The following is a 21,378-nucleotide window of genomic DNA, read 5'->3' on the forward strand; positions in this document are numbered from 1 at the left end:
TCGAGAAATGACCCCAACCTCACACCTCACACGAAAAATCAGTTATAGAGAGATAACAGATCTGAATATAGAGATAAAAAATAAAGCTCTTAAAAGAAAACAAGTAAACATCATAGTCATGTGAAGTAAGCAATACTTTGTACAATACAGAGGGAGCGCCTGAGTGGCTCAGCTGGTTAAGCGTCGTGATTCGGCTCAGGCCCCAGATCGAGCCCCACACTGGGATCAAGCACAGTATCAGGCTCCCTGCTCAGTGGGGAGTCAGCTTCTCCTTCTCTCTGCTCCTCCCCCCACCCCCTGCTAGTGCTCTCTCTCACTCACTCTCTCAAATAAACAAATAAAATCTTTAAAAAAAACCCAAACTCCTACAAATCAGTACGAACAAGACAGGCAAACAGATCAGGAGAGGCCTAATCACACCCATGAACCGGAACCACGCTGCACTTCACCAGCAAAGCTGAGTAGTAGCCACAGAGACCATATGGCCTGCAAGCCAAAAAATACTTATTATCAGGGGCGTCTGGGTGGCTCAGTCGTTAAGCGTCTGCCTTCGGCTCAGGTCATGATCCCAGGGTCCTGGGATCGAGTCCTGCATCGGGCTCCCTGCTTGGTGGGAAGCCTGCTTCTCCCTCTCCCACTCCCCCTGCTTGTGTTCCCTCTCTCGCTGTGTGTGTCTCTCTCTGTCCAATAAATAAATAAAATCTTTAAAAGCATATATTTATTATCTGGCCTTTTGCAGAAAAGGTCTATAGACCCTGCAATAAACAAATGGGTAAAAGACTTGAACAGGTACCTCACAAAAAAGATCTCCAAATGGGCAATAAACCCAAGAAAAGGCGCTCACGTAGGAAATGCAAGGAGGAGCTCCCCCCACCAACACTGCTCTCCACGCCCCCCCAGAGAAGGGACCGGCTGCCTCCAGAAGCCCACAGGCGGCGGGCGGGCAAGCACCTACGAGAGCCCGGTCCGCACCTGTCCCACAGCCCGACAAGCATGCTGCAGATGCAGCACCGCCCCGCTCCTAGGGACACACAGGCCACGAGACACGCAGGGTTTGCAGCAGCTTCGACCCAGATGGCCACCAGCAAGGAATTAAAAAGCTACAGCACACTCATCCAACAGAATGATAATAATGAAAACAAAGGATGGACGACTACACACAACCATCCGGATGGACCTCAACAGCCACAACGTTAAGTGAAAGCAGCCAGGTGTACAAAGGCTACAATTCTGCGTGGCCGCTCTGACTGCGGCACAAGCCGGGCCAGTGGTGCTGTCGTGAGGGGCCTATCCGCACGCACATGCCACTACGGGATACTGCAGTTAACGAGGAAGAAACAAAATCCCCGGGAGGGCCAAACGAGAAACGACATCAAATAAAACGAGCAACACGAAATAAAACCAAACCACTTCCAAGGCTGTGAAGCATGATGGCTTCAGCACAGCACAGGGCAAACTGCAAGCTCTCATTCCGGGTCCGCACAGGCCACCCAGCACCTCTCAGACCCTGCCCTCTCCCTTCGCTGGTCTTCAAACACATGGGGACACCTGGAGCAGGGGCAGGGGGGTAGGAGCAGAAGATCTGGGTAGGGATGCAGGAAAGACAAGCAGGTTCTAAGATCCTACTGGGAGATGTGCCCTGAATATGGTGTCCTGCCCTGGTTTCTAAGAACTTCAGTGAGAAACCCAGGATCAAGTTTCTCTACAACCAAGGAAGTTTGCAGCATGCACAACCGGGTTCATCTGCTGCCAGCAGGAGGAGCACTTCCTCACAAGGCGGTCAGCTATGGCTGACCCACGGCTCAGGGCAGCGGGGGGTGGGCCCACAGCAGGACTTCAGGCCACCCCGGAGGGTCCACATTCTCCCCAGGTCCTGCAAGGATCTCACACCACTCTCTGACACCAACCCATCCACAAACCCAAAGTGCCCACAGACACATCCACTCAGTGTCTTAGGAGCAATACCCAGGGTACGGACCTGCCCGGGAGCAGCAGCAGAGCGCCGTGGCCGGGATCCTCCATGGCGTCCAGGCACTCAGAGGGCACAGCTGAGCCACCCGCGCTGTCTGCATCCCCTTCCGTCTGCAGCTCAGGGTGCACCAGGGTGCCTGTGTCCTCGTCGGTGAAGGTCTCACACTCACTGTAGGTGCTCTCAGACCCCATGTATGCGCTGTCTGTCACCTCATTGGCCTAGGAGAGAGGGCCGGGAGTCAGTGCCATATCCTAAAATGACCACGTGTCAGTAAACCCCGATGGCCCACACAGTGCCCGACTGCAGGCGTCGAAGAGACCGTGTGGAGAGAGCCTCAGGCAGAGTCCCAACCACACCTCTAAGCAGAAACATTAGCTTAACAAACAATCCAGTATTTTTAAACACTGAAACACAGACGTGTTCCAAAGCAGAAAAACTACTAGAGCAATTCTGAAAGTTATGTAGGTGTACCTAAAACAGACAGAAGGCATCCCAACACCACAGGATGAACCCCAGTGGGACCACCCATGTTGTGGCTATCGGCACTGAATTACTTCTATCCAAAGAACATTGTAAGAGCATACTAATTAAAAAGTCACCATCGATATCTGTTGTGTATGTTCAGGCTACTGCTTTAAATTCATTTACGTGGTCTAACCTCAAAATACCGACCCATCGATTATTAACCAATCCATTACGTTCTCTGGTTAAAGGCCTACCTTCCACAAAACCTGTATCTCTGTTTTCACTCTTCTGGACCCAGCGCCCAGCACAGGGCCCAGCATGCAGCAGCACACTGCAAATGACTTAAATCCGAAGAATCATTTAACAGGCCATTTTCAATTTATCATCTCGGCTTTAACTGCAACGCAATTGCACTGGTTAGGGAAAGCACCAACATTCCATGCTCAAAAGAATCTGGGGTTAACAACTTGAGAACAAATAAGATTCCAGAAAAGTAGCTGGAAAAGGTGCACTCTGCCTTGTCCTTCTGATGTGACCAGAGAACAGCGTGCTCAGCTGGGCCGTGGTAACTAACTCTGAGGACCTCTCATGGCTGCACCCCCTCGGCTCCTCGCCCCATCGAAGAGGCATGAAGGAAGGGCCCAGGCTGAGCTGGCAGGATCCTAGTGTGCCAATGACAGGCCAGGGTCCGTCCTCCATCCACCATCCACCAGCCCAGTAACCCCACGCTGGGGTCCCAACCACTCCAAGCCTGTCCCCTCATCTGCAAAACGGGACGGGGATTAAGAGACCACACAGGCAGGTACGGAAAGAAACCTGGAGGACTGTGGGGTTCACAAGTCCCAGCTGTGTGTGCAGCCAGAATAAAATGGAATGACAGGACAGGTAGTGCATTACCTATGCTCTCAAGGGAAAAACCCCATCTTCCAACTGAGGAACCCCTAAAAAACCCTCACTTCAAAATCTGAAACCAGGAAATCACTTTCAGAGACTCCCCATCACTGAGCAGGCATCACTTCCTGCTGGGCTCAGGGCTGGCTCTATGCTCGGCCTGTGGGCAGCGCGGGCAGAGACGGGCGGTCTGAGTTGGCAGGCACAAAATCCACAGCCAGTTCCCGACGTCTGCTGCAGGGTGCTGCCGGTTCGCTGCCCAGACGGCACTGCACACTCACGCAGGGGTGCTGCCTGAGAATCACCCAAGGACAGGAGGAAGACCCCCACCCCACTGCTCCTTGTCTTCATGACAGTCCGTGCACCTTCCTCAACCACTCAGTCCCCAGACTCAGGAAGCAGGCGATTCCCACAGACCCCAATCCTCACCTAGCAGGCCCATCAAGGGCCCCGAAGACCATGACTGGGGACCTGAGATGATTTCCTGTAGGGAACAGAACTTAACTCTTGAGGTCAGCTTTTGAAAAGCCAACCAACCAACACCTCTGAAATGGCACAATGCTCCCCCTGGCCAGCAGGGACCCCAGGCCCTCGACAGGCAGCTCAGCGTGCGCACGGGCAAGCCAACTCTGCACGGAGCGGAGCACTTCCTCCCGGGAAGTGAAGGAGGTGCAGGCATCGGGCCTGGTTAGTTCACCTGCAAGGAGCTCACACAGATCGTGCAGCCCAAAGCTTCCTTGGACCTTGGACAGGACGGTTCAGGGTGGACGTCACTCTCCACTGACACAGAAACCATGAGGCACAAAACCGACTGCCGCAGGTCAGGCACACACACGCCATTCTAGGCAACTCGCCCACCTCTTAAACAGGTGAGCGGGACGAAAGCTCCCCCACCTTCAGCTCCGCATTCCTGAGGCAAATCCACTGCTTCCACACCGCAGGAGAGTCAAACAGATGAGCACTGCTTCCCGCGTCACTGAAGGCTTCACGTGTGCACTGACACTGTACTTGCCCCCAGTTATAAGGAAACAGTGTCCTGGAGGTCCGGTCCCCACACCACTACTCCGAGCCCTCAGACACCTGGTGTGGTTGTTGAGCAGTCACAGCCCCAGGGCACGGCACGCAGGGCAGCCCCAGGGGGTCAGGAGCCGCTCACCCTCAGGATCTGTCAGCAAGCCCGGCAGCTTCCCAGAGCAGCTGGCTACACATCTGCCTTCCCACCAGAGGCAAAGGTCACCTCAGGGCACCTCCCCCGTACTGGACACAAGACACAGAACCAGCTCATGCACCCGACCCGTCAGCTCGCGTCTGCCACCACACGGGACTCAACTCTGCCCAGAAGCCCACAAACCTATGTTACAGATTTTAAAGTATTTACAAACTGCAGATGTTAAGAACTCACTGGAAAATCAAAGTACATTTGGAAAATTCTGCCACGTTACTGTTACCTTCACTGGTTAACAAAGGATCTGCTGATGGAGACGGACGCCGGGTTCAGAGCCATCGGCAAGGAGCTCAAGTGTGGCCGACACTGCCCGGTATCCTCACTGCCCAGGTCATGGTCCCTCGGAGGGACACATACTGCTCCTCTCACCCTCAGGCGCTAGTCTGGGCGGCGTCAACAGGCCTCGCCCGGCTCCACACACCGGCTCTGGGAAGGGCGTGCTCTTGGAGATGCCCTCCCCATGGTATCGCAAGCACTGGGGATGCCTGTCCAGACCGGTCGCCAGCTTCTTGCGACTAACCCCGCGGCCTTCCTATTTGTCAGTTTGTTGAGGTTTCAGCAAAACCTGCGTGCTCACCTGAAGGTACATCACAGCCTTGGAAAAAGTTTAACCTGCTCCCAGACATGCTCCATTAATCCTCCTGCTATGGGAAGGGGGGCAAAGTTCAGGAAGTGTCCTCATTGGGTTTTTAACAGACTGCAGAACAGTGGCTTCTGTTCTTGACTTTCAAACCTCTGTTGTAACAGTTTGCAAGAAGACACAGTCCACATTCATTTTATTAAGGCAGCTCTTTCCTCTAGATGCCTTGTTGGGAGAAGGAGGGAGGCACAGAGGAAGCACAGCAGGGACAATTCTTATCATTTCTCTTTGTGTCTGTTCTCTGTGACCCTCCCATGTCCTTCCAGGAACCCTGAGAGATGAGCTCACCCCTGCAGGCAGCAGGGGCCTTGGGCACCCCACCCTCCCCTCTGCATTCCGGTGAATGTGACAAATCTTACTGGAGTCCTCACCCTGTCCCCCTCTTCTCAGAGAGGCCACATCAGTAGCTCTTCTAGGAGGTGCTTCAAGCATGGAGCCAACAGGAAGCAGAGGACGACCCAGGAGCAGCCCAGCGGTGAACTGCAAAGGCGCCCCTGACCCACACTGCTGTGTGTTCAGCCAGGAAGTCAGCATAAGGCTTCTTTATCTCTGAAGATCAGAGGGCCTCCAAATGGGGTATTTGGGTGTAATGCACATATTCTCCACCCATATTTTTATTGAACTTTAAGATTACAGGAGGTACAAGATTTTTTAAAAGAACACCTTTGCGTAAGTTTCACAGTACCTGGTTCCAATCCCTTGAGAGTTACATCTAAAGATCATAAAAAGCAGGAAAGGGCATGGAAGAATTTTAAATGCACATTATTAAGCAACAGAAGCCATCAGCAGAAGCCACACACTGGATTCCAACTCCATGACATTCTGGAAAAGGCAAAACCATGGAGAGAGCAGATCGGCTGCTGCCAGGTGCTAGCGGGGAAAGAGGGGTGAATCCAGGGAGCAGAGAGTGTTGAAGGCAGTGAAACCCTCTGCATCACAGTACATGGTGAACATATGACTTTGTACATTTGTTAAAACCCGCAGGACGCACGGGGCGCCTGGGTGGCTCAGTCACTGAAGCGTCTGCCTTCGGCTCAGGTCATGATCTCGGGGTCCTGGGATCAAGCCCCATGTCAGACTCCCTGCCCGGTGCGGAATCTGCTTCTCCCTATGCCTCTGCCCCTCCACCCAATCCCACCCTGCTTGTGGTCTCTCTCTCTCTCAAATAAATAAATAAAATCTTAAAAAAAAATTCTAATAAAAAACCCCCACAGAATGCATTAACACCAAGAGGAAGCCCTAATGTAAACTCTGGGATTTTGTTATCAACAATACATCAATACTGGATCATCCAGGATAACAACTGTACCACACTAATTCCTGCCAGATGTTCATGATGGAGAAACTGTGACTGAGTCAGGGGAGCGGGGGGCGTGGGGGGGGGGCGTGGGGATGGGGACTCTCTGTACTATCTGCTCCATTTTCTGAAAAGCTAAAACTGCTCAAATATAAAGTACTAATTATTTTTCAAAAGTAACAACAACTTAAAAAAGAAATGTTTCCTCCTTTCTGGAAAAAACAAACAAAAAAACCCAGAAGCATCCCTTTTGTATTCTTTGAAACATGGGGTCTCCACCATGCCTTATGAAGGTGACATGCACAAAATGGGAGCTGGCACCCCTGAGGGCACCACAGAGGCGGGGGGACTACAACACTCCTGTGGCCTCACGGGTCCGCCGGCACAGAGGATAGGAAGGGGCCAGAGTTGGACAGGACCCCTGCCCACTCCGCCCAGGGTTCAGGAGGCAGCCCCAGCACCAGAGGCTCCCACACTTTTGGGTCAAATGAGCTCTTTAGGTACAAAATGTGTTGATGCCTTTCGCCACCCTGGGTAACAACCCCCCTGTGTTAGTGTCCTGGGCTGCCATTACCAAGTACCACAAACTGCGCGGCTGAAACACCAGAAATGCATCCTCTTGGTTCTGGGTGTCAGCAAGGTCGAACTCTTCCTAAGGCTCCAGGGGAGGCTCCTGGTGGCCCCGGGCAGCCCTGGGCACGTGGCTCCGTCCCTCCAGCCTCCGTGGCTCCATCAAGGGGCTCCTGTGCGTCTCCTCCTCTCTTCTAAGGACACCTGTCATTGGACTCAGGGCCCAGCCTACTACCCAGCATGATCTCATCTCAAAACCCACAACTTAATCACATCTGCAAGGACCCTTTCTCCAAATAAGGTCACGTTCACAGGTTCCAAGTGATCCTATCTTTTGGGAGACTACCATTCAACCCACTATACCCACCTCCACCTAAAGCGTGAGAAATGGATAGAATGCCCCAGCAGAAACCGGAGCAAGGGATGAGTGGAAGACGCTGACAGATGCTCAGCTCCGGCTCTGCTGGCAGGTGAGACAAAGGTCTGATGCTCACTGCAGAAGCATCTGCAAAAGTGTCGTGACCCCCCTCTTGTTTGATGCTCCAAACAAGAAGAGAAGGACCCCCGACCGAAGCTGCATTCCTGGAAGGCCCCCGGTGTGTCAAAGTGCACAGAGCCTTCCCCACCCTGCTGTAAGCGAGCTGGCCCTACTCCGGTCAGGTCAGCAGCCTCTGCTTGTCACAGGGTCTGGCAGTTCCTCTGACAGGTGACACATCAGAGTCCTGCACGCCTACAGCCTCCACCCAGCCACACGGGCCGTGCAGCCAGCACGTGCCCCAGTCGGCACCTGGCCTCCAATGCCCGGACAGGACCTGGCACCCCCAGGTCACATACACACAGAATGAACACACCAACCTCGCTGAACAGGATGCAAGCCCCACCCCCCCGCCCTTGGGGGGCTCAGACCTGGCCGGTACTTCGGAACAAAGCTGTGAGTGCTGACTGCTCCCCAGTGGCCCAAAGGTCTGTGCCATCAGAAGTGACAGTCAGAAAGTGAACCCCTGTTATCTGAGGGCTGACCAATGCCTGGAGCAGCCCCTCAGAGCCGGGACACAAGACCCCAGAGGAAAGTAGTGAACTCTGTGGACTTTGAGAAGCTGCCTCGTGCAACCACCTCATTTTACCAAGACGCTGAGGCTCACAGCCACCTCATCACAGCCCAGCACTGTTCTCTGCACCCCTTACTGGGCAACAGCTCTTCAGCTGCTCCGGAGTTTCTAATGTATATTTTTAGTAAGAAAAAATTCCACATCCAGCCACATGGGCTATCCCGGCATCTGCCGACCCGTCCACTGGTGGGATACAATTGTGTGGTCTGTCTTCTGTGGCTGTGCTCACAGACCTCCTCCCTGCCATGCAGAGAACAAAAGACCCACAATTATAGGTGACACCATGTAACCATAGCAACCGTGGGGGCAGGTAGCAAAGGAGCATGAGGTGTTAGAAGTCCCTAAACCCAAAAAATGATCTGAAATTCGGGAAAACGAGAACTTTACAACACATCCCCTGCTGTGGCTTTGCTTGGCAGCCTGGAGAGCCCTAACACCCCAACCCGTCCCTCTGCTGACAACAAGCCCCAAAGGGACCCATGCCAATGGCCTCGGGTGAGCAGCAGCAGAGCAGACAGCTGCTGACCTCTTGCCACAACCATGAGCCCCCCAGAGCTCCCAGCAGAGTGCTCGGGGCTGCCGGGTGAGCCCTGCCTTGCCCTCCACAGCATTTCCTGCAGAAACAGCCCGGGCACCGCTAAGTGGGGTAGGACTCAGAAGGCATAAAAGAAGACATGGCACATCAAATTCCCTCTCAGTCCCTCAGTGAGAACCACTTGCCTCAAAGGTAGCAAAGTCGTCGAACTCATCGGGGCAGGCGGGTGGCTCCTCGTCCTGAGCAGGTGCGACCCCGCACAGCTGGCCATCGGACTCTGCAGGAGAGAAGACCCGTACTTAGCAGGGAACCCAGAGCATCCCCAGAGGCCAAGGGAGAAGGTCCACAGTGGTAAATGTGAGCAGGGGCTCCAGACGGCCCACGAGAAGCCCTGGGGAGAAAGCAGGATGGTTCGGACAGGAAAGCAGTCTCCCCTCCATAGGTGGTGGGGAGGACGAATGATAAAATATTCGTTTCTTGGGGCGCCTGGGTAGCGCAGTCGTTAAGCGTCTGCCTTCGGCTCAGGGCGTGATCCCGGCGTTCGGGGATCGAGTCCCACATCAGGCTCCTCCGCTGGGAGCCTGCTTCTTCCTCTCCCACTCCCCTGCTGTGCTCCTTCTCTCGCTGGCTGTCTCTCTGTCACATAAATAAATAAAATCTTTAAAAAAAAAAAAATATTCGTTTCTTTGAAAACCCTGACAGCACTGGGGCACTTGGGGGGCATAGTCGGTTAAGTGTCCAACACTTGGTTTCAGCTCAGGTCATGACCTCAGGGTCCTGGGATCAAGGCCCGTGTCAGTCTCCCTTGCTGATCAGGGAGTCTGCTGGAGATTCTCTTCTCCCTCTACCCCCACCACTCTCTCTCTCTAAAATAAAAAAATAAAATCATTTAATTAATTAATTAAACCCTCAACAGCATCGTAAAGAGAAGCAAGATCTCAAGCCTGTAACAATGTTCATGGGCTTTAAAGTATTAGGTACCAGGGGCACCTGGGTGGCTCAGTCATTAAGCATCTGCCTTCGGCTCAGGGCATGATCCCGGCGTTATGGGATCAAGCCCCGCATCAGGCTCCTCCACTGGGAGCCTGCTTCTTCCTCTCCTACTCCCCCTGCTTGTGTTCCCTCTCTCTCTGGCTATCTCTGTCAAATAAATAAATAAAATCTTAAAAAAAAAAAAAAAAAAGTATTAGGTACCAGACTTAAATTTTTTAAGACTTTGGGTGTGTTTGGGGAAGTGTAGGTATGATGAAACAGACCAAAACAGCACCTCATCCTGGGTCTGGGTTCACTGGCAGTTTTTTTTTTTTTTTGTCTTTACTTAACTTTATCTTCTGCAATAAACGTTTTATTTCATAATGAGCGAAATTTTAAAGGAAAAGCTATCCCTTCGCCACGGGCAGACTGTAAGTCTGACGTCAGCAAGAGAGACGTCACTGCTCCAGCACAACCGGTTCTCAACAGCAGCAGGCCCTTCTCCGGCAGGAGAGGCGCTGCGGCCACGGTCTCCTGGGCGCTATTCCGGCGCAGCACGTTGCAGAGAGCAAGTGAGCGATGGAAGACGCCTGTGTTTCCTGGCGTTGTGTCACTGTGACACCACCACATAAGAAGAGATGTTTATGTGCTCCTCGTCCCAGCTCCTGGGAATTGCCTGAGCGTTGGGGATGAGAGGAGCATCTGCTGTGGTTCCTAACAAGCCCCTTCAGCCATAGCTGGGTTCACACCAACCGGGTGACTCCTGGAGCTTGGGGGCTGGTGGCCAGAGGCCCCGACGTGTGACTACAAGGCTGCAGACCGAGCCCAACACCAATGACAAAGGGATCCTCCCCAAAAAAAACCCAAAATGAAGGGGTTCCGAGAGCCTCCAGGTCAGTGAACGTATCGACATGCCAGGAAGGTGGTGCACCCCAAACTGCACGGGGACAAAAGCCCCTGCATTTTAGATACTTCCAGATCTCACCCTGTATACATCTTCATCTGGCTGTTCATTTGTACCCTTTTAAATAAACTGCTAACGGTAAGTAAAGTGTCTCCCTGGGTTCTATGAGCCATGATAGCAAATTATCAAACCTGAGGAGGAGTCCTGGGGACCCTGGATTCACTGTCAGGTCAGACAGAAGTGGGTGGGCTAGGCGCCTGAAGTGGGGTCTTCATGGACTCCAGACAGCCGGTGTCCCCAGAGAACTGGAGAATCATTTGGTAATGAAAACTCACACACTGGGTGTCAGTGTTGTGAGCAGAAAACAGGTAATAGGAATTATTTATTTAAAATACATCAGTTACTTATTCAATATATGTCACATAATCTAACGTAAGATCAGTCCCTTATTTTACTTTTTTTTAAGTGAGCGCTACGCCCAGTGTGGGGCTCAAACTGAGTCAAGAGCTACATGCGTCTCCGACTGAACCAGCAGAGGACAGTCTTCTTCGGCAGCTGGGCCACACAGGGAAAATGCTGCTAACCGTCCCCACGTCCCCCAGCCAGGTTCTGAAGTCACCATGAGAGCCGGGGGACTACAGAAGGGAAAACGGGTCCGGAAGGACCTTCACTACAAAGCAGCGGCAGGACACGTGGCTATTCCGTCCTATTTCTGAAGGACTTTCTCAGCTTACACAAAATAACAATGCTTTCCTTCAACAACTGTGTGGATTCAAATGTCTGTGTCCTCGGCAACTGTGAGATGCCTGTGCCAACTCGGAACTACTTTGCAGTAGTGATCACAGCTCTTATGCCAAAAACCTTACGTGGCTTTTGTTTTAAGAACCACAGGTACTTGGGGTGCCTGGGGGGCTCAGTTGGTGAAGTGTATGCTTTCGGCTCAGGTCATGATCTCAGAGTGACGGCTCCAGTCCCACATCCGGCTCCCTGCTGAGTGGGGAGTCTGCTTCTCCCTCTCTCTCTCTGCTCCTCCCCCTGTTTGTACTCTCTCTCTCAAATAAATAAAGTCTTATTAAAAAAAAAAAAAAAAGCACCATAGGTACTTGTGTTGTTTCGTACTATTTCCCCAGGAGTGTGGCTGAACATCCGAGGGGGACAGACTGCAGCCGGTGAGGAGCCTGAGCGCACGCGGGTGGACCCAGCACGTGCCGGAGTCCCTGTGCGGACGCCTGAGTCTCCGGTGCAGGTGAGGGGGCCGGCGCTGCTGTGGACACAAGTTTTTGGTTTCTGGGGTAAGGGGGGAGGGGGGCCAATTACCCCAGTACAGCTCGTTGGCATGTTTATTTTGTAAAAAGCTTGACTGACTGTCTTTGGCCTATTTTCCCCTCTCAGATGTTAACAGTCTTCCTCACCCTTCAAAAACCTGAAACACAGAGTTCCACGGTCTCAAAACACAGCCAACCATTTTAGATGTGGCAGGCACGTGCTCAGCCACAAGTGGTGGACAACGGTCGAGGGGGTCTTGTCCCACATCGTGGACAGGGGGATGTGAACACAGCTGGTGCTTTCATATTCCTCATGGGAGCTAAATACGATTCTCCTGTTGGTTTTCTCTATATGAACTGAAACAATTTTCAGTTAACTGGACATTTTTAATGTGCATTTATCTTACTCTTCCAGAGCGTGGGGGTGGGCCAGCACGATGGCCTATTTGTAGCAGTCCTCCCCCCCAACTCATTCTATTCCTGAAATAAGGCCTGTGGTATGACAGTGAAAATCTCCCTGCGCTTTGCTGCCAACTGGGTCAACGCACCAAGTCCCCCGCTGTGTTGCTCCTGGGTGCAGAACAGGCCCGCCAGCCAAAACAGGCTGCCCGCACGCAGGAGGAGCACCTGAAGGCAGCTCCGGCGGAAGGTGACTCTGGAAAGCGTGTGCTCTACCCTCCAAATGCTACCCAAAAATAATTTCAAAATCAGCTTTGACTCGCTTTTATTGCAGTTTTATTTTCACTCTCCTTTCCTAACCAAAGTTAAATGATGAAATCAAACTACAGAAAAAAGAAAAACAAAGCCTGAATCCCTGAGCTCACCTGGCGGTACATCCGATGCACAGGTGGGGTGTCCCCACCAACATGCCCTCCCCCGAGCCCACATGGGCAATGGCCACCTGGAGGTCGAGCCCCTCATATGTGCTCCAGGACATGGTCCTGGTAAGTTGGCACTGAGTCAAGGGGGCACTCACACCCACCCACCCTGTGGAGACATCCAAGTCTTCCCTCATTGCCCACAGCCTGGCCATACCCCCGATACCCTCACCTCTGCCTTCTGACCCCAGATGCCCAACCTGGACACTGGCCTCCCCACAGCCCCCAAACATGCCAGGGTGCCACACCAGGTGCCCCAACCCTGCTCACCCTCCTCCTGAGCTCCCGTCCCCTCCTGTAGCAGCCCTGCCTCACTGTCTGGGGGCTGTCGGAGGGCAGGGATGCGCTGTGCCCCAGGAGCCTACAGCAGTCTGGCTGCACAGTGTCTGTGCCCAAGTCCTCACGGGTCTCAGCTGCACCCTCACCCAGTCTGCTTCAAACTCTCATTGTGGCGGCCCCCCCAGCCCACACACTGGACAGACTCCCCGTCACACAGCCCAGCAGCAGACTGCCTCAGGCTCAGCCAATGAAAAGATAAAATGTAACTGTAAAAAATGAAAAATTTTAGACTAAAAAAAGAGTTGAAAAATAAGAAATTAGTTGAAAAGGAAATGAAAATCAAAATGGCCAGATTAAAGAATCATGAGAAAAACCACGAATTCTGTCCTATTTTCCTCCTGTGCTGGAGTGGTGCATTCAGTGCATTCTCTGGAAGTTCCTGCTGGTCTTCTGGGGGAGGGGCCGGCTGTGCAGATGCTCAGGTGTCTTCAAGGAACTGCAGCGCCCTTGCCGGGGACTGGGCTTACTACCTCCTGAAGCATCCATGCTAACTCTGAGACCGGCTGGGAGGTTTTTGTTTTTCATTAAATCAAAGTGGAATGACTATCCAGAAGAATGTGACAATAGACTCCAACAACCCCTGTGGGGCTCCATGGGGTGTGTGGACTTTCCCCAAGGTATCCTGACTCGTGGGCTCAGGGCAACGGGGGCTGCTCCCAGATTCAGAAGGAATTACAGATGCAGCCCTGGACAAACAGAATGCAGAGGACCAGGTGCCACGGAGGATGGGGAGGAACCAGGTAGAGCTGGCCAGGTGAGCCAGGAGAGGCGTCAACAGGGGAGAGCAGGCCGGAGTAAGCTATGGATGGAGACAGAGAGCGCTGGCCGGCTCCTGGCCAGCTCCTCTCAGGCAGAGCCTGGGACCCATCCCAAGGCCTGGCCTCAGGCTCCCCTCTATCAACCCCTGGGGCAGACAAAAGGCATGAAGGCAAGGAGGAGGCAGGACGGGTGGTGGGTGCAGACAAAGGTACTATCTCAGTGAGTCAGGGTGAGAAGAGGCCTCAAGGAGACAGGCCATTCTTAAGACGGCCACTTCTCTCACCAGACACAGAGCACATCCATATGTTCCTTAAGTCACTCAACTTCAAGACACATACAACCTACAAGACAGCCACGTGGGGCCACAGCCAGCAACCCCTCCTTCTCCACAGAGAAAGAAGCAGCCTCAGCAGAGAAGGCTCTTCTCCCTTGCCAAGCATCAGAGGCCAGAGGGTTTCCTTACAGCAGTGGGTCACAGGTTTTCCAGCAACACTTGCTGAATCCCAGGTCATGACCATCCAGGAACTCCTACAGCTTGCTTGCTTCAGTGTGCATTAACTCTGCCTATCAGAACAGACCAGCCACCAGCCTGGCAACAGGACTGTGGACTTTGGCTCAGAGAGGGCCTCAGAGCCACACGGACGGTACCAGCCATCTGGCTGGCCACTGCCCTGGGCCCTTTCCTGCCCATGCCCACAGGACCAGCTCCCAGCCGTGACCCTTCAGAGGAGTCTGGACTCCTCAACCTCCTGAACCCGAGGAAGCCCAGTCTCGCCCCTCCAGCTCTGTGGTTTCGGGCCCGGAGACACACAGATGCTGTCGTCCTGTCAGTAAGGCTGTGTGGCGAGCTTCCCGCCCAACAGGTACGGCCCATGCCCTGTGGCCAGCAGCTCACGAGTTCTGAGTTTCTGTGGTCACCCAGGGAAATGGTTTCCCGTCTGTGATGAGGAGTGGTCACGACAAACCCAGGGGCACGCGCCATCCCTCCTGTGGCTGGAGAGTGAACCAGTGCCCACAGCAGTCCTCACACCCTTAGTCTGTCGTCCTCGTCCCTCTAAAGAGTGTTTCTAAGTAGTTCCCGTGAGTTCCTGGATTCTAGAATTTTCTACTGACATCCTGGCATAGTACCTGAGGATTTTAGCATACCCTTCCCCACTTTCCCTCCCCCTAACCTTCCAAAATGGTTAGGTCTAATCTGTGGTTACATAAATACGCAACGTGTTTCATTATTATGACCACATAGCACTCAGTACCAGCCGAGCCGTATTCTAGAAGCACATCTTCCCTGTGTTTCAGCTGCTTGTTTTCCTGGCAGTAGGAACTGCCAGGTGTCTCAGGCTTGGCCTCCATGCATCTGCTTCCTTCCTAGCCCTACACCGTCAGGCGAAGCAGCAAAGGTTTCTCCCATGACCCCCCAGTTCTGGGGCCCTCCGGGTTCCATCACCATCGACCCAAAAGCCCACACCCGGCCAGCAGTTACTGAGCACGAAGGTGAATTAAAGCCATCCACAACTGAAGATGCCACCAGCTTTGTGGGAGGGCGTCTCCTCCCTGTGATGGAGTCAGACAGACACACGTGGTGAGGCTCGAGGCGTGCACGTGTGCACCTCGGTTACAGCAGAAGCACTTCCAAACACGCACACCACATGTGTAAGAACTGGCTGTGTGGCAGACCACAAGACAAACTCAACAAATGTCAAAGAATGAGCATAACGATCCCATTCTCTGTCACACACAATTAGGTTTGAAATTAATGACAAGATTTTAAAAGATATTTAGAAGTTAAAAGAACTTTTGAGTAATCGATGAGTCAGAAATCATACTGGATTTTAAAACTAAGAGAAAAAAGAATATACCGTGAGTCTCCCACAGGTTAACTGACAGAAGCTGTTGGAGAACAAAGGCATCCCAAGGGTCCTGCGCAGCGCTGCAGTGGCCCAGGGAGGTCCTGAGGAGCGTGGCTGGGGGCACGTGAATGTGCTCCGTTCAGGAAGCCACCAAAGGCACTGGAGGTGGAGCAGAGGCCAGAGCCTGTATGAAGCTACCACCAAACTCTTTGTGCAAAAGCGTAAAGGCTTAAATAACTTCACGTTTAACTGCATACCTAACCTCGGAAAATCAGGTAAGGGTTACAACATATTGGTTATGGGGATACAGACACAGGCATGTGACACTAAGCCCAAAAACTCAGAGGTCACCCAAGGACCATCTTCCGCATCTTCATGCCCACATGGCATTACCCACATGGCCCATCCCCTCCCAGCACCACCTCCCAGAGGGTCTCCCGCCCCACCCGCTCTCCGTATCTCCCCACCAGGTCCCACCTGCCCAGGAGGTGGGCCACCACCTCAGGGCAACCCCAGGGCCTACAGCCTCTCCACCCTGAAGAGCAGTCATGCTCATCACATAGGCCTCAGAGCAGCTCCGCCATGTGCACCAGACCTCACTCCAGCCATCCTTACCTGGCTCCTCTCCAGCCGTCCTCAGAGGGCTACTACCTGGAGCTGGCCTGCATACTTCTATGGCACGGCCCCCACCCACCATACTGACGATTCCCTCCCTTCACGTGTGCTCTGGACCCAAAGACCCACAAGGTCTCTGGGCAACAGTGGTACTCAAGTGTGTGTGGACCAACTGGGTGAAAGGGCAAAGAGTAACATACAGGTCATGCTACACAGAGTGCATCTCAGAGCCACCTGGCCTCAGTGTTTTAGGAAACCCAGACCGTCTGGGACACTGTTGGGCAATGCAGGGGGCAGACAAGACAGGCAACTCTACCAACGACTGGTGATAAGACTTCAGGTCCAAGGGCACCCTTTGACCCGGCCACTGCGGGTCCTGCCCAGGTCTATCCCTCCTCCTCCTTGTCTGACAGGTGCAGAAGGGAAGAGCCTGTAACCGGTGCCTCCTGACACCATCACCCCCAACACATAGCGGAAGCTGGCCCATGAGAAAAAGAGGGCTCTCCAGGGCTCAAGAATTTGAAGTGAATGGGGAGCACATGGGCAACTTGAGAGTGTGTAAGAAACCAAGCTTATACCCATAAAGCCAGCCATTCCACCCCTGTGTACAGGCCCCAAAGGCATGAAAACACGTGTCCGCACAACAACATACAGAAATGCCAGTAGGAGCTGTATTCATCACAGCTCCAAGGTGGAAATACACTGGCCCCAAAACAAGTGTCCACCCCCTGGGCAAGAGATCCACAAAATGTGGTACTAACATACAATGGAGCACTGCTCTGCAATCGACCCACGCAACATGGCTGACTCTCAGAACCACTGCACAGGGAGAAGCCACATGTAAGAGCACATACCGATGACTCCCTTTGCGTGAATGAAGCCCACGAGAGGCAAAACTGATCTCGGGTGATGGACACCAGTCCAGGTGGTGTAGCGAGAAGGGAGGGGCCGACTGAAGGACAGGAGGGATCTCTCTGCGGTGCTGATAACACTTGGCAGGGATTTCCATTACTAGGCATTAAGAATTTGTCAAAATTCACAGAGTGACTTAAGATTTACTTAAGATTTGTGCATTTGCCATAAGTAAACTTTTTTTTTTTTTTAAAGATTTTATTTATTTATGTGACAGAGAGACAGCCAGAGAGAGAGGGAACACAACAGGCGAGTGAGAGAGGAAGAAGCAGGCTCCCAGCAGAGGAGCCTGATGTGGGACTCGATCCCGGAACGCCGGGATCACGCCCTGAGCCGAAGGCAGACGCTTTAACGACTGCGCTACCCAGGCGCCCCCATAAGTAAACTTTTTACTCAAAGTACCGCAAATAAATACTAAACTCTAAGTAATGACTGCCACGCATGCTGAAGCACTTAGGGTGAAGGGCACGGGAGTATCTGACTTGAAACGCATCCCATTTGGGGAAAAAAAAAAAAAAAAAAGATGGCTTTGCTGGCCAGGCAGAGTATGGAGGGATCCAAGACAACGTAAACTAACCACCAGCAAGCGTACATGCGGGTACGTGTGTGGAAGCCTTTCAGGATCCCGGCAGGGCCACGGAGAAGGGCAAGAACTTTCCCACACTATGGCCAGGGGGCTGAGTTAGTCAGTTCTGGAAGACAGGGTGTGTGAGGGGCAAAGAACAGGGAGAGAGCACCCTGAAACCGAGGGTATTTTAGGGGCTTGGAGGAGAAGGGAAGACGTTAAGTCCAGCCAAAGGAGCCTGACGAGGAAGGGGCATTCCTGAGGGTGGGCGAGGGCACAGCAAGGCAAGGACTGGAGCACAGTACACGAGGAGAGGGAAACACAGTGGGGGACACTGACCTCCGTTCCTGATCGCGGCGATCCCTCGATAGAAGTCCTCAAAACTGATCACACCAAGCCCGCAGGGGTCCAAGTATTTTGTTAAGTCCTTCACCTGAAATTGTCAAGAGAGAACATGTTATCTAGCCTTACAAAATCAGAGGAGGGGTATGCTCTGCACGCAAACCTTTCACCATATCCAGACGAGCAGCCTACTTGCAAGGTGCAGTACTGAGCATAAGAGCCACCAACGGTTCCGGCCAAAGACAGGAGGCCTCTCAGGAGAAAGCTGCCAACAGCACCCGGGACCATCCGTGATGGAAACAGGACCCTGCTCTCAAAGGTCAACAGTCATGCTTCCCGAATGAGAAGATGAGAAGTGGTGAAATTTTAGGTATTATTCTAGCCCGTATTTAGACTATTATTAACACAGCATACACCCACCCATCCATTCCAAGAGGCCTTGCAGGCTGTGCAGAATCCTTAGTAAAAATAACTTAGGCAAGCAGACCCTGAATATCAAAAATCACAAAAAGTAAGACGATTCACACTTGGATATTATACAGAATGAAATTCTTCAGAAAGAAGATACATTTATATTTTCAAGTAGAAACTGGGTATCATCAAAATGTAAAACTTTTGCGCTTCAAAAGACACCATTATTCGGAGCACGTGGATGGTTCAGTTTGTGAAGCATCTGCCTTCAGCTCAGGTTATGATCACAGGGTCCTGGGATCGAGCCCCGCACTGGGCTCCCTGCTCAATGCAGTCTGCTTCTCCCTCTCCCTCTCCCTCTGTGATCTCTCTTATTCGCACTCTCTCTTAAATAAATAAAATCTTAAAAAAAAAAAAAAAAGACGAGACACAGACTGGGAAAAGATATTTGCAAATAATATATCTGATAAAGGACTTGTATCCAGAATGTATAAAGAACACTTACAATTCAACAAGACAAACAACACCATTCTTCTTTAATGGGCAAAATATTTAAACGGACATTCTACCAAATAAGATAGACACAAGATAAGCACATGAAAAGATGCTCATGATCATGAGTCATTAGGGAAATGCAAATTAAAACCACAACATCACTCACTAGGAACCGACAATATGGGCACCCAGGGGGCTCAGTCATTAAGCATCTGCCTTCGGCTCAGGTCATGATCCCAGGGTCCTGGGATCGAGTCCCACATGGGGCTCCCTGCTCGGCGGGAAGCCTGCTTCTCCCTCTTGCACTCCCCCATGCTTGTGCTCTATCTCTCTCAAAGAATAAATAAAATATTTAACAATAAACAAATAAAAGATAAAAAGGACTGAAGAGAAAGAGACCACTACTGAAGACAAAGATGATCTAATGTATGACTAACAGAAGCCCCCGAGAAGAAAAACCAAACCAAAGGTGCAGAACAAATATTAAAACTGCATTCAAGAAAACTATATTCAAAACTGTATTCAAGAAAACTATATTCAGGGGCGCCTGGGTGGCGCAGTCGTTCAGTGTCTGCCTTCGGCTCAGGGTGTGATCCCGGTGTTTGGGGATCGAGCCCCACATCAGGCTCCTCCGCTGGGAGCCTGCTTCTTCCTCTCCCACTCCCCCTGCTTGTGTTCCCTCTCTCGCTGGCTGTCTCTCTCTGTCAAATAAATAAATAAAATCTTTAAAAAAGAAAAGAAAAGAAAACTATATTCAAAAAATTAAAAATATATTCAAGAATTTTCACTGCATTTGAAACACTACATCAGGTACCAAGTACCAACTCCAGACCCCAGAAGACACTATTCCAGGACTTGCTCTGGTGAATTTCCTGTACTTTAAAGGGAAAAGGCCTTTGAATAGCCACGCAAACTTCAATCAACTTTATAAAAGAAAATGTGGGGCGCCTGGGTGGCTCAGTCGTTAAGCGTCTGCCTTCAGCTCAAGTCATGATCCCCGGGTCCTGGGATCGAGCCCCACACTGGGCTCCCTGCTCAGCAGGAAGCCTGCTTCTCCCTCTTCCACTCCCCCTGCCGGTGTTCCCTCTCTCGCTGTGCCTCTCTCTGTCCAACAAATAAATAAAATCTTTAAAAAATAAATAAATAAATAAAAGAAAATCTGATTATCATTCAACTGCTCCGCAGCAATACCAAGTAATAAGGAATGTTCCGATTCCATCCTCCGAAGTGTGGTTCAGGACGGACACTCTCCTGCAATTGGCAACGAAGAGAACGGTTACCAGAGCAAAGGCATTAGGCAAACACCTGGCGATCCTACATGTAACCTGAAGTACACCACTCATGGTATCGTAAATAAAACAAGACTTTCTAATTCTGTCCAATTAGCAATGAACACGCTAGCATCCAGGCTACAATATTTAAACCCCACTGCCCACGAAAAGAAACCAGGACCTCTGCAGACAGGCCAGCAAGTATACAAATAGAGCCTGGACTCCCCGTCACACCTGAAGGCAAAGAAGCTATCAAAGACTCATTAGGTCATGTCCAATAACTCAGGAGCCAACCTGAAGAGGCCTTCACAGCCCAAAAGGAGAATATGAGCACTGATGAGAAGGATAACTCAGTGGACCGAAACACATCAAACATGTTTTAATCCATGAAGGCATAATATGGTTTTTAAAAAAAAAAAAAAAGACAACAACAACAAAAAACAACCGGTCATCATTGGAGGACACTAGGGAACCAGTTCATTATTGTGAAAACTAATGAATAAAGGGAAAGAATCAAGGAGTTAGCCTGCCTTTCCTCTACAAACTGTAACTCAGGGCAAGCAACAGCAGATGAGGGCAACTATGGGGGAGGGATGAAGGATCAAAATGTCACACCCTGCAATCCTCGATGCAGGAACGCACAGAATCAAGGACGCTCAGCGCCTCCTACAGCCGCAGAGAGACCACGGGTCTCCCGACGGAAGCACGCACCACCACCTCAGTCAAACTCGAATCTGACTACCAGTGTACAGGAAATACAGTGATCAAAGCAGCATGTCTCAACCATATCACAGGGACGTAACCAGCAAGCCCACTCCACGAGGACCGTGACGGAGAAGGGACCTTCTGTTTTCAAGGGAAAGAAGACGGAGATGAAGCCCTCACTAAGAGACTTAGAAGACGTACCAATCTGTGACCATGTAAGGGTTTTTTGGATCCTGATTCAAATAAACTGTTGTTTTAAATCACAGTTATAAAATAATTAGAAATTTGAATACTAATCCTAGATACTGAATACTATCTGATACACTAAGACACTTAATTTTTACAGGTGTGATAATGATATTTTAGTAATTTTTTTATATACTCACTGAAGTAT

General features: G+C 51.5%; 1 protein-coding gene across 3 annotated transcripts in view; it reads right to left on the reverse strand.

The window, feature by feature from the left end:
* RAB11FIP3 (RAB11 family interacting protein 3) overlaps window positions 1–21,378 on the reverse strand; it is an 85,147-nt gene that overhangs the window by 21,740 nt on the left and 42,029 nt on the right. For all 3 annotated transcript variants that reach the window (XM_087854151.1, XM_087854160.1, XM_045783925.2), the window contains exons 2-4: window positions 18,100–18,193; window positions 8,890–8,981; window positions 1,979–2,190 (exon numbers count right to left, since the gene is read on the reverse strand). In XM_087854151.1, the coding sequence (XP_087710277.1) occupies window positions 1,979–2,190; window positions 8,890–8,981; window positions 18,100–18,193 (398 nt within the window). The remainder of the gene's footprint in view (window positions 1–1,978; window positions 2,191–8,889; window positions 8,982–18,099; window positions 18,194–21,378) is intronic.

Source organism: Ursus americanus, chromosome 2 (genome assembly GCF_024610735.1).
Source record: "Ursus americanus isolate L20-20 chromosome 2, mUrsAme1.1.p, whole genome shotgun sequence".
Lineage (NCBI taxonomy): Eukaryota > Metazoa > Chordata > Mammalia > Carnivora > Ursidae > Ursus > Ursus americanus.